Raw genomic sequence first — 17,085 nt, forward strand, 5'->3', positions numbered from 1 at the left:
TCATAGAATTGATATTCACAATATGGCCCAACCACACACGCTCTTCTCTTGTCTTTGTGAATGCTCTTTCCTTCCGTGCTCCCGTTGCACCCCTGTTCCTCTAGTGGGAAATTAAAACCATCACTCCCCAGATGCTGCATTCTTGTAGTTCAGACTACAGGTATGAAACAACCTTCTCTGGGATTATCAAACACTGACATTTGTAGCGGTTTGCTTTTGCACTAGCAGTCATACCTAGCGTGCATTACGTCTGTATGAAAAGGAAAAGCTTCCTTTTATCTGTCAATAATTATCAAATGTATTCTAGATGCTTTCTGAAGTCCACCTCACTGAGATGCTTCTAAGAACAATATTTACAACCACACTGTCAGAGCCAAGCATGCAGTCTGCAAGAGCCAGGCCAGCAAGCAGCTGTCTTTAAAGCTCATCTTGAAAATCTTTGGTATTAGGGATGTTGCTGTAAGCTGATATTGGAGTCTAATAACTTCTTTTAATAATCACTTTGAACTGACACATAATCAGTAGCTTTGAAAGGTCTTTGTGACTGGTGTCAGTCAGGAAAAAAATCAAACAGAAATGATAACTCTGACCCCATTTGACAGGGTTTTTTCAATAGAAACATCAATTCACCTGCAACTAGCATGGAGCGGGTTGTCCCAGTTATACATATTAAGGGCTGGGACCGTGAAACAAAGACCGGTGGGATGTACTCATGAAGTTCGTACTGAATATTCAGATGACAAATCATCTAAAATCTCATTAAAATATTTCTGCCCTCATGACTTCAAGGACAACCTCAAGAAACGAGGTCTCTGACAGACTCAGACATTCAGCTTGCCCAAATTTGTCAACAAATATTTTGAGATTATTCTTTTTTTGCAGATGTTCCTTTTGCTGGTTGCCTCCAAGGTGTTAATTCTGAAGCTGATACATTTAAATAACAAGAATGAATTCAAGTTCAAGAAAAAGTGCTATTTCCATTATTTCACATTTTTCTTAAGAACCAGATTCTTGGAGCCATGCAAAACCAACAGAGTCTCACTCTTAAAGGAGAAAATTGGAGTGGCTAGCTTTTAGAGCCCTACACCAAAAGAAACCCCAGATATTATCACCTTTAAAAGAACTCAAGTGAGAATACAAACTAGTGCAAAACATTTGGCTTCTAAGTTAAAGAATCTTATTTTGAAAGCTTAATTTTGACTGTAAGTAACAGCAATATTTCAGTCAGTTCAGTGTCTACAGTGCCTTCCCCAGCCAGTCCCACAGATTCAAGAGCAAAATTGAATTATGCAGTTCATACAAGATTTATTTCTGCCTCTTGCATTAACACCTATCATTGAAAGCCTCATCAGCAGACATCAGGAAGTGAGAAGGTTAAGGACAATTGTATTATTAATTTTAAATAAATTGAGCGTGTCTATCTTTTAAAGAGGTTCAAAGTACCAAGAAAAAAAAAAAAAAAAAAAAAAAAAGAAGAGCAAAGAGAATGCCAGGAAGATGTATGTGCTCCTACAAAACTTGACGTAGGCTGGCCTTACCATGCTGTTACAGGCTGACTTTATTCATTCCCTGAGCTCTGCAAGTGGCAGCAAAAGGAAGCACAGGACTGCTACCAACCGTTGAGCTGTCTGTCGGTGCATCCCTGATCAGGGATTTTGCTTGTTCCCCTTTGCTGTCCACAAACCAACCTGACGAAACGCAGCAGTGGGAACAGGGAATGGGAAACAGGGAACAGAGACAAGGAGACAGGCTGAGGCTTGGGGGAGTTCTTGTCTTCCTTTACGCAACAACCTGTTGGGATTTTGTCAGCATAGCAATTGTTTTTTCCTAAGCACACTGGTGACAGCAAGAGCTGAAAAGAAAGCCTAGTGGGTCCGCAACTGCAAGGCTTCTGACCAAGGAGTCAAGAAGCATGACCCAGTCTGTTGTGTCAGCTCAGACTCCTGCCCAGTTTCTCTGGCTGCACAATGGGAAAATGGGGTTAAGAATCATTTTCAGTAATGAACAAGAAAGTGTGAGTCTAAGAGAAGAAGAAAAATAATCAGGGGAATGATATAATAGAAATGCAGTATTCCAAAGAAGCTGGGATTTCAGGAAAACTTATTACTGTCATCCACAAATCCAGCAACTCACCAAGGAATAAGATATTTTGCAGTTAAAACAGAAACAGATACACTCACTGAACCACACATCTCATGACATGGGTTTCACTTACAAAGTTTTTGCTTAAAAAAATAGAAAAAGGAATACACGTTGCCTGATTTCATTAAAAAAATGATCCTGTGCTCTTATCTACTGATTTCTAATTGCATGAAAGGATAGATACACACTAACTTCTATTCATTAACTTTAATCAAAAGAATTCTTGGCTGTTTTATTTAAGGCGGATTTAATCAAGCAAGGTTGGCTCTGAAGTGAAATTACAGTCTAAAGGCTGCGGAAAAATTAATTTAGAGTTTTGCCTTGCAACAGGTCCCTCATGAAATACAAAACTAATAGATTGCAATAGGGCATTCTGGATAGGTAATTTTAAATACAATTTAGATGTTTTCTCTCAAGATGTATAGGCAAAACCTTTGTGCAAGCTTGCGTGTTACTTTTCCAAAACTCTACAGAAATGTAAGCTATTGCTCAAAAGACTTTGTATTAGACCAACAAAGACCAAAGCAAAAGTGTTTACATTGCAACTAGGTATCATGCCAGAAATCAAGGACTTCTCAGGATCATCTCACACAAAACCAGTACACATAACGTGTGTACTTTCCTACCTTTCCTACCAACGAGGTATTGTGAAGCTTTCGGTTATGAAGCATTTGTACCAGCTAGGATAAATGAAAGAACTTAATGTTTTACATAAACTTTGTATTTATTGTGATTTTAAATCCCAATCCCCATAACGTGGGGCTCTCTGGAGTCTCACTCCAAGTAAATCCATTCCCATTATGATGAAATACACCCACTTCTAATCTCAAGCCGAAATAAGATAACTCTCTACATGACAATCTTAAATCAACGCAAACCCTACAGCCAGCCCCCCGACTCCAGATGCCTTGAAAGGTTCCACAACCCCCGCTGCCACCCTAGCACTTCTACTGCAGCAAGAATCCTAGAGATGCAGGAAAAAACAAGCTCTTCCTAAACTGTCCTGCAAAGGATGTTTTGGACAAATCTTTTTATAATTAGGCACAAGGAAGATTTCCCTCACTAAAGCCAAGGTGAGTCAAATAAAATAACAATTCAGATATCTGCGCTAGAACTGGCTCGGATTGTTGTACCTTTAGTTAACTGGAAGAGCAGGTTTGTTCCTACAATGACTCACAGTCTATTTGCTACATTTTCCCAGATCAGACCGAAAGCTGCAATTTAGTTTTGATATAAAGAAAAGAGCCTGTAAGGCCATTTCAGTAACCAACTGCTAATTTCAGCAAATACTCTAGTCAGGCTGTTTGAAATGACAGCTTAAGTTGTCTTATCCCTCACACAGCTGTACCTTGGAGTTTGAATGTTAATTTATGTGCATACTTAAAAAAAGAATAAAATTAAAAAAAGAAACTGCTGCTGCTTAGAGATGATTTGTGGAGAGCACTGGACTAGCCAAAGCTGTACTATCCCACTTCAAAAAGTTCAGGAAAAACAATGTGAAGTCACAGCCTATTCAAGGTGTATAAATACCTAATGCAAAAACTGGAGGAGCAGAGTAACCTTTTTGTCACCCACCACCGGGATGACAACTTTACTAATGATCTGGCAATACAGAATATTTGTTCAGAACACCGATATCAGATTGATATTTGTCAGGCTGTCACCTATTTTCAGTCAATCTCAGATGTTGGATGAGAATATACATTTCTGCTGGCCTGGATGCTGTGCTTTGCTTTTCTAAAAATGCTGTATTAGCTCATAAGCTCTTGACTAACAATGCAAACAATCAAGTAAGTTTTTATAGAATATTACAACTATAACAACACATCACCTGCAAAGCTTGAAAGAGACTGCAAAGGGTTTTCTGCAAAGCAAGGTACGGGACCAGGTATGAAATCCAACTGAATACAAGCTATGACTCTGCTTGCTGCCAAGGTCCAACTCTCTCACCTTTTACCTGACTGAACTCCCACATGAGAAACGCTCTATGGCCAAAAGGCTGAGAAACCCCATCCCTTACAAAGGCAATCAATCTATTTACTACTTCCCAGTTAGCCCACTGCAGTGTGCTCAAGGTTCATACCAGATTGACAGCCACGAGGCACTAACAGTCAGTACTTTAAATGCAACTGATGCCTGTGCCATTGTCCACTATTGCAATAAAACTTCCACTTCCACAATGCAACTCAAGATGTGCTTTGAGCCTTCAAAGTATTACATGACTTAGGAAATCATGACTAGTTAGATGGGTTTTCCCACTCTTCACCAAGGAGGCTGCAGCTTATGTTAGCAGAAACTCTCCGGCCATTGGCAAAGCCAGAGCAAACCGCTGAAAATACATAGTGAAAAGAAAATACCATGATTAGAGATCGAGATATAAGGCATAAGGGGGTTTTGATCAGCCTGTTGCATCAAATTCCTCATGGTAAGGATGTAATATTTGCTTGGCTCCTTGTCCTCTTTATCTAACTCTCCCTTAGCCACAGGGGATCTTCACTTTCTCCAGCACGGAGTGATTTGTCACAATTATTGAGTGGCACGGCCAAGTGTGCTATCTGGCATATGGCAAAACATATTCATGTGAATAGTGGTCATATATTATTATTATCTTAGAAAAATATATAGGAAATAACGTTTTAATGACTTAATTTAGTTTAAATAGATAAATCTAGTTTTAAGATAAAAACTGGCTATATAGACAGCTATAAGTACTACATGGCCATGATCAAAGCATCACTATACACAGCAGTTTTAACATTTAGAAACATTAAAATAAAATATGTTAGAAAATCAATGAAAGGTCAGAAAGATTTAAGGGATTAAATTTCTTACTGGTAGAAAAGCATGCAAACTGAGTACTAAACTGGAACACAGCCACACCTTTATGCTGTCTATAGAGGACATGAAAAAAAAAACCAAAAAAAAACCCCAAAAAAAACAGATTACATTTTGTGCTACATGTAAGACAGCCTCACATCAAAAGTCAGTGGGAGGATGTTTTGTTGGTAGATCAAAGAAAAGGTGAGGTATGTAGAAAAAATTGAAGAAAAGGTTCCAGTTGGAAGCAATCTACTTTTATATTAATTTCTCTAAAGCACTACTTTATGCTACTTTAGCTCTACAAAGAACATAATTCTTAATGACATGCATGATCAGGTAATCCCCATGTGGCTACAATACACTTGCAGAGCGTATGGGTTAGTCTTTGTTCATGCCTCTTCTTCTGCTTTCCCAAAACCCCACCTCCTGCCCCTGGGCTGCAATAAACACATGCATTAATATAGAAATACAAAGATCTAATGTGTGATAGGAGTCACAGTTATGCCCTCCACATAGCACTGCAGAACAAGGCAAAAAAAACCCCAAACCCTCATAAACTCAGTAACCTTGTCCACCATAAAATTAATTTTTAAAATTAATTGAAAAAAAAAAAAACCCTTATTCAGAAAGCTGGGTTACAAAATAAAGCTCAAAGATGCCTAAATATCACTTTCCTTCTGTCATGAGATATTTGGATATAGTAACTATGATAAAACAGTAAATCTTCAGCTAACAAATTGCATTTAAAGTAGCAATATTTTTTTTAATCTTGTCTTGCACAGAGACCATCTGTCTCCAGCGAACACTTACCTCACCCACAACCTTTCCCCCCTAAATAAACGTACCTCCTATGAATCTCTAAAGAGATGCTTTTTTTTTTCCCTAGACTAGGATTATTATCTTTTTTTAAGGCATGTTTCATTACTTTGCAATCTCCTGCTGCCATCTCCTGTGTTAAACGAGGCAGCGAGTCACTTGGTACTTACAAGCAGGCTTCTTAACTTTGACCACATGGGAATGGTTTCTGTTGGTCAAGCAGAGATTTACTCCACCTAAATACACTGCACAAGCACGTTAAAAAGTTGGCATACCTCCAAGTGACTCCGTCGTTCTGCAATCACTCGTTCATCCTTGTTTCCAAAGAGCTTCTTCGGAGGGAATTCTAAAGTGGCAAGCTGGAAGACATTAAAGGATAAATTGGCATCAGAAGCGACACACTCAAATGAGAAATTCCTCTTTAAACTACGAAGCAACTGAGAAGAAGGAAATGCCCAATAATCAAGAGCTATAGTATATGCTATTAGCAAGTACCACATTAGCTATTTCTACTGCTGTTGTGACGATCTGGTCTGCAGCACTGCTAAGGTAGCAACGTGTTTTGTCATCCATGAGCCACAGAAAGCAAATTTAGGAATTAAGAATGCCACCGTCTGCTCACATGGAGATTACACAGTTGCAAACAAACTGATGTGATAGCACCAACTAAGAAGCAAGAAAGATCTCTTCGGGAAATCTGTGTATCTTAAAAGATTGCGTTCAGTCTCTTACAAGCTGTGGTTTCCAGCCGTACTATCATCTAATGGTTTGTCTTTTCTTATGTTTTACAGTACACGTCAGATCGCTGGATCTAAGAACTACCACTGAGATTATGCTGTGGAAGATGGTGCTGGATTCCAGCTGACACCTGAGCCGGACCCGACGGACCTTTTGCTGTGCCTTGAACTACGACTTCTTCCTTCACAGCAGGGACAGGCTAAGAGCGTGCACCTACACTGTGATGCGCCTACACCTACCTACCTAAGATGATGGGAAGTGGGACTTGTTGAGCTATAATTCAACTGTAGCTCAATCACATTCAAATGTCTGTCCACACTGGAAGGCAATAGCTTTAAATTCTGAAAAGAATTCACAAGAGCAGGCAAAATCCCATTTATCACACTGAGAATGAAAACAAGTCAGCTGCGCAACTAACTGCTAGAAACAGCTATTCAGATCTGTCATTTTAGGAGCTCTTCCACAGAGGTGTTCAAAGCTATCTTCTCATTCCTTTGCCATCCTGTAGGAATGGTGCCGAGCTACACTGGTCAGGGAGAGGGTGAGGGAACTGTGTCCCTTTCTTGTACACCAACACATAAAATGCTTGAACAAATTCCAGCCAGCTATATCTGGAAAACACAGAAAAGACTCAAGAGCTAGTAACAAATGCCAATGAACTTGGTCTGCTAAGCCACTGCAGCTGGGAACAATGCACTAGAAAACAAGTCCTCTCCACATAGTTTGTGTTTGCACTTGAAGGCACATCAAAACCAATTTCTTCCTCGTTCTCACAGTATGAGACAGAAATATGCAACCTCCCATTGGCATTGCTGGAGTTGTTTTCAGGCAAAAGCCCTGCGTAAAAATGCCTCCTACACGAATTCCCCTGGCTATTTGATGATATTGAACTAATAAACAAGATGCTGCTTTTTCTAGTATATCAGCACATACAGGACTGTAGAGAATTTATGGCTGGTTACAAGGAGCAGCAGTATACTGAATTAAATGAGGAGCTTCATTATTGATATTGAATGTAAGCATCTTTAAAATACAGAGGAATTCTACAATACAAAAAAAATTTATTTCCATTCTATAGTTCAGCTCCAACTTGAATAATTTTTAAGAAACGCCTAGACATCTTCAAATGAGCAATATCAAGTGATGTGGGGCACCAGAGGAGACAGGAGAGATGCTTGCTCGCACCAGTCTTGCCAGCATGCCCCAATTATGTTCCTCAAATTTCTCCAGCCATATTCTTCTCGGTGTGCCTGCTGCTTCATGTTGGCAGGACAAGCAGTACACAACCAAACAGTATCCTGTAATTACGTCCTTGGGAGTTACTTTTACTGCATTACTCATTCCTTAACCTATACATGATTGTAAGTGCTAATATTTTCAAGGACTTCAAAATCCCCTCCCTGCAAAAATTACGTTTTATTAAACAATACTGCATCCTGTCACTATTGGAAACAAGCAAGGTAAAATAACTACCACCACAACCCCCTCCTGACCCTAGAGAGATTTGTTTTATATTTATTTGCTAATAAATACTTGTATTACAGAATTTTAAAATAGCGTCTGTTAAAACACAGTATGTCCAAATAAAAACACCCTACTGCTACAATGTCCTCAGACATACTCTGTAGAGTCAAAGCAAGGTATTACAACTAAAATTAGGAATGATTTCTTTATCTAAATTAAGTTTGATTTTAACAAGCATTTAGGGACTGATTCTACAAAACTTTGGGATGGGCAAATTGTTTTCCTAATCTGTTAGCTTTCTTAGATACATCTCAGATGAAAAACAGTTGCATTTTCTAAAGCCAGTAAGTTTCACTAAGTTCAAACCAAAGTAGCTACTCCCATAGTTTTAACATTTCTGAACTCCCAAATCACTGATGCACAAATCTGTGAAACCAAGCCAGTGAAAGTCCATTATTGCAGTCATGAATTTAATAGGCAAAAGAAAGGCCTCAGCCAGTAAACTTGGCTCTAAAATGTTCAAAGTCACAACATGTACCTAAAATGAAAATCATGAATGTATTGCCCGTCAAGACCTGGGTCTGAGTATTCGGAACTTGGAGAACTATATACAATAACCTCCCTCCAGATATCCAAATCAGAACACCAATGTGCTGACCCATACTTGGCACACACAGATATGTTCCCTATGTTTGTCATACACGTATGTGTGTACAGAATATACCCATACACACACATATGTATGGACTGGAAGGATTTTGCATCCCACAGAGGGTACATTACAAAGGACTGATCATCTACTGCAGTCACCATCTCTGCGGGGCTAGATGTAGAAGCACACAACCTCGGGCCTGCTGGAGCATTTCTAGGTCCCACTCTTTTCCAAGGGTCCTCTGGCTCCTGTTTCACCTAAATGATTGGCAAACGTCCATTTCAAAAATAAAAAATTGAGACAATCTCTGTCACACAGCAGATGAACACCCAGCCACGACAGAAAAACCTCCAGCCACAGACTTCATCATCACGTCAGCAACTCTTGGAAACACTGAATTATTCCACTGTGTTCTACTCAACTATGTGCCAAGAGTCTAATGCCCACCAAAACGAAGAGACATTTAAATCTCACCAGACCTGAGATTCAGGCTGCCCAGACGCTTGGTGCAGGCATGACACCACCCCTTTCCACCCAGTCTGCAGCTTGAAAATCATCTTTGCTACATGAGAGCTAGAACCATTCATGTGACGATGTGAGTTATGCAGTCCTCTATGTGACTGTGTAATTTCACTGCAATAGGAAGCTAGTCCATTGTAGTAATTTATATAAACCCACAATATTAGTATATTTACCAGAGGGAGTGTGCTTATACACCATTGATCTCTGTCACTCTGACTTACAAAGTTACTCCTTTAGTGTGGGGAAAAACACATCGGTGCAAGGGTTCCACAGGTCTGCAGAGTGACAATAAAATGTTCTCATCTCGTCTTAGTACTGGTTTATTAAAAAAAAACAAAACCAAACCAAGCCAAAAAAACCAAAACAAAAACCAGCCCAGCAATACAAATATACTGAAGTAACAATACATGTCATAACAACTGTCTATAAAGATCCTCTGTCCTGATGTATCATTTGGACCATCAGACTCTGAATGTAACTCTGTGATTCAGAAATGCAACCGTTCAAGAGAATTGAGGTTTATTGAAAATATCTTACACATTTAAGCCAAACTGCAGTAGCAAACATTTCAGCAAATTCAAGTTTTGTTATTAGTAGTGCTACAACACGTTTAAGAAACTGCACAGTAACTTCAGAGGAGATTACCACTGCTACAGGTTAATGCACATAGCACACAGTATGTGACTGAGCTGCATTTGTCGCTTAAATGTGTGAGAGATGTGAGGTGCAGATTTTGCATAGAGATGTTTGCCTTGCCTCAAGCAGCATAAGAGAATTTCACATTATCCAGATTCAGGAGGATAAATTATTCTTTTAGAATTAAATGGCTATGTACCCTCTGACTCAAATTAATTCTTCAAGGGTCACACGTTGACTATGAGAAGAATGTTTTGCAGCAACACAAGGCAAAACAGTGAGACTCCATAGGCAGCAAGGTAAATTACTCTACTTCCCTGAAATTTCTGAAGTACACCCCTCCTGTCCCTGTCCCTGTGCCCCTGGCTGCGGCAGCAATGAAAGACTTTGGCAGTCGGTCTTCTTCGGCAGGGATGTTTTGTCATTTTCTAGGGCTGCTGATGAGGTGATGTGTTTTCTGTCAGGGGAAATTAAGAAGCATATTCCCCAGCCTGACAGGAAGAGAGAGCTTGAATGATTTCCTGAGAAGCTTCTGTATGTAGTGCGCAAGATTTCTAATTTTTATTTTGGCTGCAGAAGCATTTCCCTACTATACTGAATTACAGCATCGCTGCAGTACAAATTGCATTATACACATAGAGGCACGCACATGCATGCATACATGTAGCATGGGCAAGGCTGGGGCTACTCTTAGACCCAAAATAACCCAGATCATATTTCAAAATAGTATAGAGACACCTCAAGACTGCATATCACCACTCCTAATATCTTTTAGACATTTAACTTTTTATGGTTAATGAAGTTTATCCTATCTGGCAATCGTTGCTAGGCAGTAGCAGTCTCAGGGAGAGGCAAACAGTCATTTGCAATTTACTCCCTAATTTCTTTATAATAAATAAAGGCTGTGTTTTATTTCTGGGTCCCGTATCACTTAGGGGCTTGTTAGTTGTTTGTGCCTCAGCAACCTTATCTGTAAAAAATGATACTTGCCTGCCATGCTACAGTATTTGTGAGATTAGTACAATTAAGTTTAGACAGCGCTAGGTCCAGTCCTCAAGGGAAAGGTGCTTCACACTTGGCAAGTAATATTCTAGTAAATTTTAAACAGCTTAATGGATTCCAATCCTGTCACATTTCAGCCAGGAGACTGGTTTTAACAAGGTTATCGGCAGGCATTTAATACCGGTAAGAGTAGATGGCAGAGCAGTAACTGACCCTTTTTTTAGTCACCTATTTAATCTTACATATCTCTTTGACCTTAAGATGCACCTATTTCTGGAAACAGTGTATACCTAACAACATCTATAGGGAAGCATACTCCCTTGCAGTGAAACCATACATCTTCATAGCCTTCAACTACTGAGCCCCAGGAAGAGATGTAAATTTGGAGACTGGCCATTTGGAAACCAAGAGAGTGCAAATGAAGGCTCCAATATCACGAAAGGCTCTGCCTGGGATGGGGTGCACTCTCATTTCAGGACCCTTAGGAAACGAAGTCGTCCACGTTTGAAGTGCATCCTTTAATTTCTCTGATAGTCAGTTGGAGAGACTTCGGCTGATGTTAACCCAAGTTTGCTAGGGACCTGCTGGATTTAATTCAGTTCAGGGGTTTTATAGTACAGCGAAACATAACATGTTAATAAAAACCTCTTGTACAGTACTTTGCAGATGATATTTCAATATATAGTGGACCAAAGTAAAATACCACATAATACAGCCGTGTAGGCTTGTCACTTCTGACGCGTGAAATTGTTCAAAGTGTTATGCTCCCTAAACATTAAAAAAGTGCCATTTTCCAACATCAAGCAAGAATCTACAGGTTTGAAACATCTCATTATTTCTGGTGGGTAAAAAACTATGTTTTAGTGCCTACAATATGGTAAAAGGTTTTTTTTAAGAAGAAAAACAGGGCAGACATTGATGGAGGCTGAGTCATCTTTAATCTTTCATTCTCTTTGTACTTGAATGTTTTGATATATTTAAATGGGGGGAAAAGGGGAAAAAAAGAAAATTAAGGAAATGCTAACTATTAAATTAAAAAGTCAGTCTTCTTTAACTCTCATGTTACTTTTACAACTCCAAATTTTCTCATTTTTCAAAGGGCATGTCTGACTTTTGATCCTTTGTACCAGAAATCTCTGTCACAGATGAGAAAAATCAAAGAGAAGAATGTGGCACAGTTTTGCAGCCAGTGTGGCTGCACCTGACTTGATTTTGCAGGGAGTAATGAAAGAAAAAAAAAAAATGTCCTACTTTTAGTTTTTGAAGTTTAAACAAAGTAACTTAAGCCTCAACTTCTCAAGATGTACTAAGTCTCCCAGAGTTTAAAGAAATTGGACAAAAGCTGTATTCTTAACTAGGAACTTGCACTAAATATTTAGGGATTTGACAACAAGGGAAAAAAAAAAAGCTTAACATCTATATTTTTACTAGTATTTTCTCTGCAATAAACCACCTAGGCAATTTCATAAGAGGGCCTTAGGCAAAGAAAAAAAGTTAACACTCAACTGAACAGATTAAAGGCTACTTTATAAATTCTGAAAAACCAAAAATCAAATAGAGATGAAAGATAAATCATTTGAACATATACTATCCACTAAAAAAGAAAACAACAAAATTACTTAAAAACCACCTAAGTCACATTTTCAGGTGATATAGTTCAAACTACTTAAGGTTCAAATGAACCTTTTCCCTTTCACTTCAAATATGAGTGAATAAAACTCTAAACTTTCTTCTCCTTTAGAAAAAAACAACATAGTCCTCCATCACGTAAACCCCGGAGTGCTTCCCCGTTACACATGCTATTGGCAAGTGATGCCCTCAGAGGACAGAAAGATTAAAGACTATATTTTCCACTATCAACTAATTGAAGAGAGGGAATATCCAGGGGCTTATTTTTGGATATTCAGTTTGTCACCTACTTTTCCATTTCTAATATTCTCTCTTTACTATTTTTCTCATCTCTTCCAACATGTTCTCCCCTACTTTCCAGCTTGTATCCACTTTATTGCTATGCTTCCATCACCTCTCTGCACCCCCCACATCCCCATTACCCACTTAATTTTTTTCTTACTCCACTGTCCATTTGCCACATCAAATTTCCTGTTCCCACGCCACCCTCCCTACCATCTGCCAGAAGGGGAGAGGGATTTGATCTTCTCAGAGGCACGACATCCAAGCAACAGCTCTCAGGTGGACCCGTATCAACCTTCTAATGTTGCGAACTCCCTGGAGATGACTGAACAGCTTCTAAACAGCAACAAACCCCACAATTTATTATAACAAGCAAACAAGGATAATCAACCTCCTCAACCAAAGAAAACTCCAGTCACCAGGAAAACAGAACTGGAAAAAGGTTGTGGGTAACCTTCCTTGCACGCCAAGGGTCCCTGCAGAGGAGCCCCCACAGAAGTTGCCCAACACCAGCCCAACACAGCCCTTCACCGGCTTTGAGGGAAGCCAACTATCCTCCAGCCCCTCTCCTCCCCAGGTCTTTGCAGCGTTTCTGAGACCAGAGGAGCTGCTCTAGGCTCATTCCTGCTGTGTCTCAGCTCCTCCACCAGAGCAGCAGGCTTCCAGCTTGCTGTTGTCTCTCCTTGCTGCTACAGGCTGCAGTGCTTTCTGACAAATACAAGAGACACCGTATTGCAGAGTGATGTCCTCAAGTTCTGGATTGCTTTTTGGTTTGGTTTGGTTTTGTTGTTGGTTTTGTTCTTTCCTCTGGTATCTCCTGAATACAAGTTATGTCACAACTTGGTCTCCTGTCCCTTTACAGCCCAGCCTTTTCTCAGAGAGGAAGCTGTTTTGCCCCACATACATGAGAATACCCTTTTCTTCCTGCTATCCATCCTTCTTGCTCTGTGCCAAAGGTTCCCCTGCACACAGAACTGGTCTAACCTTTGCATATCTGGCTGGCAGAAGCAACTCCTGGTTTGCACATTGCTTTTTGCCTGACCCCTAGTGCAGACAGCCCCTTGAGCCAAATCTACTTTACCCCCTCCAGAACACACCCCACTGAGGGCAGAGCGTGCTGGAGACCCTGCTGGGGTTAACCTGCCAGGCAAACAATTCTGCAGCTTCCCCACTGTACTCAGACTGGCTAAAATTCCTTGCCTTTTTCCTACTTATCTCTCTGGAGCATCACCCGTAGCTAAATAGATACCTCCTCTACACATCATTCCCCTGCAATCCTGGCATTAAGCCATGCCAAGAAGCACAAGCACTTAAGTTTCCTCCCATAAATACATGTGTTCTGTTGCAAGTCTCCCCAAAGTCTGGATGCTGTGACTAACCCCCACAGATCATCTTCTCTGTATTCACCAACACATGAGCATCTTCTCAGGATGTACAAGTTCTCACAGTTGGGCTGCCTCTAATTCTAGGTAACTAGAGAGTTAAGACCTTCCTGGCATGCTTGCCAGTTACCTTCCTCAGATGGGGAGATCCATTTCTCCAAAGAACATTTCAACTTCATCTGTCACTGAAGAGGGATGAGAACACAAAAAATAAATTCACCTCCTGTGAACCTCCCTCTGATGATGAAAATTACCAGGTAGGACTGGACACCAAAGATATCTCTTTCGCATTTTACTAACAGCCTCACCATCATCCCTGAGTCATGCCTACCTGCCTGTCAAACTACCATCTGTAATTATCAGAAATGTTTGAGAGTTCTCACATGTAAGTTTCTCCTTTAAACAAGCAGGCTGACCTAGACTCAATATGCATTTTTGGAGCTATGGTGAGATGTGGAGGCCACAGTTTATTGCGTTATTTTAACTCCATTTAGTCTGCCTCCTGCTATTGAGAAAAATGAAATTAATTGCAGCCAAAGAAGTTACCTTGCATTCCAGGAGTGTTTTTCTTTTCCTTAAAGCAATTTCTAGACAAGTTGGAATAACATACCAAAATAGAGCCATAAATGATGGTCAATATAATATTTGACAAATTACTTCATCGTTCTGTTCATTATAAGCAGTACGATAGCATTTAAACACAGAATAACGATAACAATGAGCAATAGTACGTACCAAAGTTCATGCAAACCTTTCACAGCTCTATAAAATTATGCAGCTTTGGGATTTTAATCTCTCCTATGAAAAGTGGAAATGAACACAGCCAGGGCATCTTTTTAAATATAAACCACTACCTGCACAGGATAATCAGCCAAGGAAAGAGGGACAAAACCTGGCCAAACAGCAAAGAAAATACATGAAGTCCTCTATGTAGGCTGTAGAAAGGCAGAATAACATGGTGTAGAACAGCATGCACTAACCTAAAGAATGTTCTTGCAAACCTTGATTTTGCTACCTTGTTTGTCTCTCCCTCGCCGAAAGACAGAAGTCTCTGGGGGGAAAATACCAGTACTGCATGGCAGACCATGGTCTAAGACAAGGGTACGTACTGACCTGGAAAGTCTATAGACAAGTGTAACACATACTCTACGCTTTTAGCTCACGATTTTGTAAATTAAACATTTTTTTTTTTTCATGTAGTCTCAGGTCATGGTGCTTGTTGAGTTCTTTAATGAAACGGCAACAACTGCTGGGTCTGCAAGGTCACGTCTTCAAAGCTCAACACACTAATCGATCTTCTTCATCGATGTACAACTGAAAACCTGCTTTTCAAAGAGCTAAAAAAAAAAAAAATTCTGGTGCTTGCTGTGGGGTTTACTTTCCTCTCAAAAAATATTTGGGATTCGATTCATTATTTTCCCACTGGGATTTCCAGCAAGGTTAAGGAAGTGTCCCTGCAATAGCACAGGGTGGGTCACGCAGCAAACACCATCTCCACTGTGGCCTGTACAGCCTCACCCCCCTCACCACCTTCCTGCCGCTGCCACGTTGGCTATCAGGCCACTCTGATTGCACACCACGAAGTCACCACACCATCTGATCTAAGCAACAAGCAACATAAATAGGTTCAGAGGCGAGAATTCACAATAGCAGTTTTAATAGCTCTTTCCAAAAAAGATTTGTTTGTTACATACAAGCTCGTCCCAGTGACATCTGGCAGCATTTATAAAACATCCCCATCTCGTGTGGCCAACTGATGCCATAAATTTCAGTCATCCCTGCCTTTGAGAAATGCTAATAATGAAAACTCATCAAAGAGCAGCAATAATTTCTACCGCTGACTAGATGGATGCCTTTCTGACTACTCAAAATTAATGGCAGATCTCAGGGTCTTAAAGAACAGCTGTCACAGAGAAATACACCTGCAAACAAATATGCAGTATGCCTCTAAGTTTGATCTGTTACAGATTTAAAGCGGCAACTCTCACAACAAACCGGACTGATTACAAGAAGTTAGCTAGCCTTCCGTGTCGTTTAAAAGGATAAAACTATAGAAAATGCAGTGCAAGCACACAATTGGGAAGCTTAAAAGGAACTACTCGGTCCCCCCTCCAACAGTAAGTGATTGATAGTCACATAGGTTATACATAAATTCTCATTTATGCCTAGTCTTACAGACATTATAGAACTAGCTGCTTTATCACAGGACTAATAACTAGCTGTAAGCCTCATACAAATTTGGGATTTTCCTCCCACTATCACTGTGGTCACTAGCTAAAGCTTAAAATGACAGATAATTAATTAAACACAATAAAAGATACATTTTCAGGAGCTTGCTTGGCAAAGGATTTTGAATCTGCAGGACAGCAAAAGCAACTATGGGGACCAGAAAGATCACTGTTCCTAACGCTTTCACAAGCAATGCCCTAGTTAGTACTGCTCTTGAGATCCTAGAGTCGCGGTGGTAGGTAAGAATAAATATTTATTCCCAAGTACAATAAAATTTCTTGATCAAGGACCTGAAGATAAATGCTTAGAAAGCAAGACCCACGTATATACCACATATACATGGAAAACTCAAAGACACACTCAATTGAATTGTCATGGTATTGAAGTCAACATCATTATTTGGGGCAGGGGAGAAAACAGGGATGTGTTTAACTATTGCAAGTATTTGGGTTTAGATTACACGTCAGTAATTTCCAATTACTGTCAGTCAAAATGCTTTCTAGAAGGCTATAATATTCTGTCCCCAACAAGCACTACATCGCTGAGTCTGTGCACAAGTGATGCTGCTCCATCTACACAAGTTTTAGTAACCCAGGAAAGCAAGGGAAAGCTAAAAGACCACATCTTTTTTTTATTTTATTTTATTTTTTTAAACAGCATCCTTACAATAAGTTATAGCACAAAAGAGCCCTCAGGTGCAATCAGAATGGAAATTACGCTACTCTGCAAAACAGTAGTTTGCAATTACTTTAACAATATTGGTACTATTCA

The 17,085-nt window shown here is 39.8% G+C and overlaps 1 protein-coding gene across 3 annotated transcripts in view; it reads right to left on the bottom strand.

Annotated features, from left to right (window-relative positions):
- The window catches only part of KIF16B (kinesin family member 16B), a 142,559-nt gene that overhangs the window by 10,892 nt on the left and 114,582 nt on the right, over nt 1-17,085 (bottom strand). For all 3 annotated transcript variants that reach the window (XM_037405676.1, XM_037405678.1, XM_037405677.1), the window contains one exon: nt 6,054-6,137. In XM_037405676.1, the coding sequence (XP_037261573.1) occupies nt 6,054-6,137 (84 nt within the window). The remainder of the gene's footprint in view (nt 1-6,053; nt 6,138-17,085) is intronic.

This window comes from Falco rusticolus, chromosome 12, assembly GCF_015220075.1.
Source record: "Falco rusticolus isolate bFalRus1 chromosome 12, bFalRus1.pri, whole genome shotgun sequence".
NCBI classification, from domain to species: Eukaryota; Metazoa; Chordata; class Aves; order Falconiformes; family Falconidae; genus Falco; species Falco rusticolus.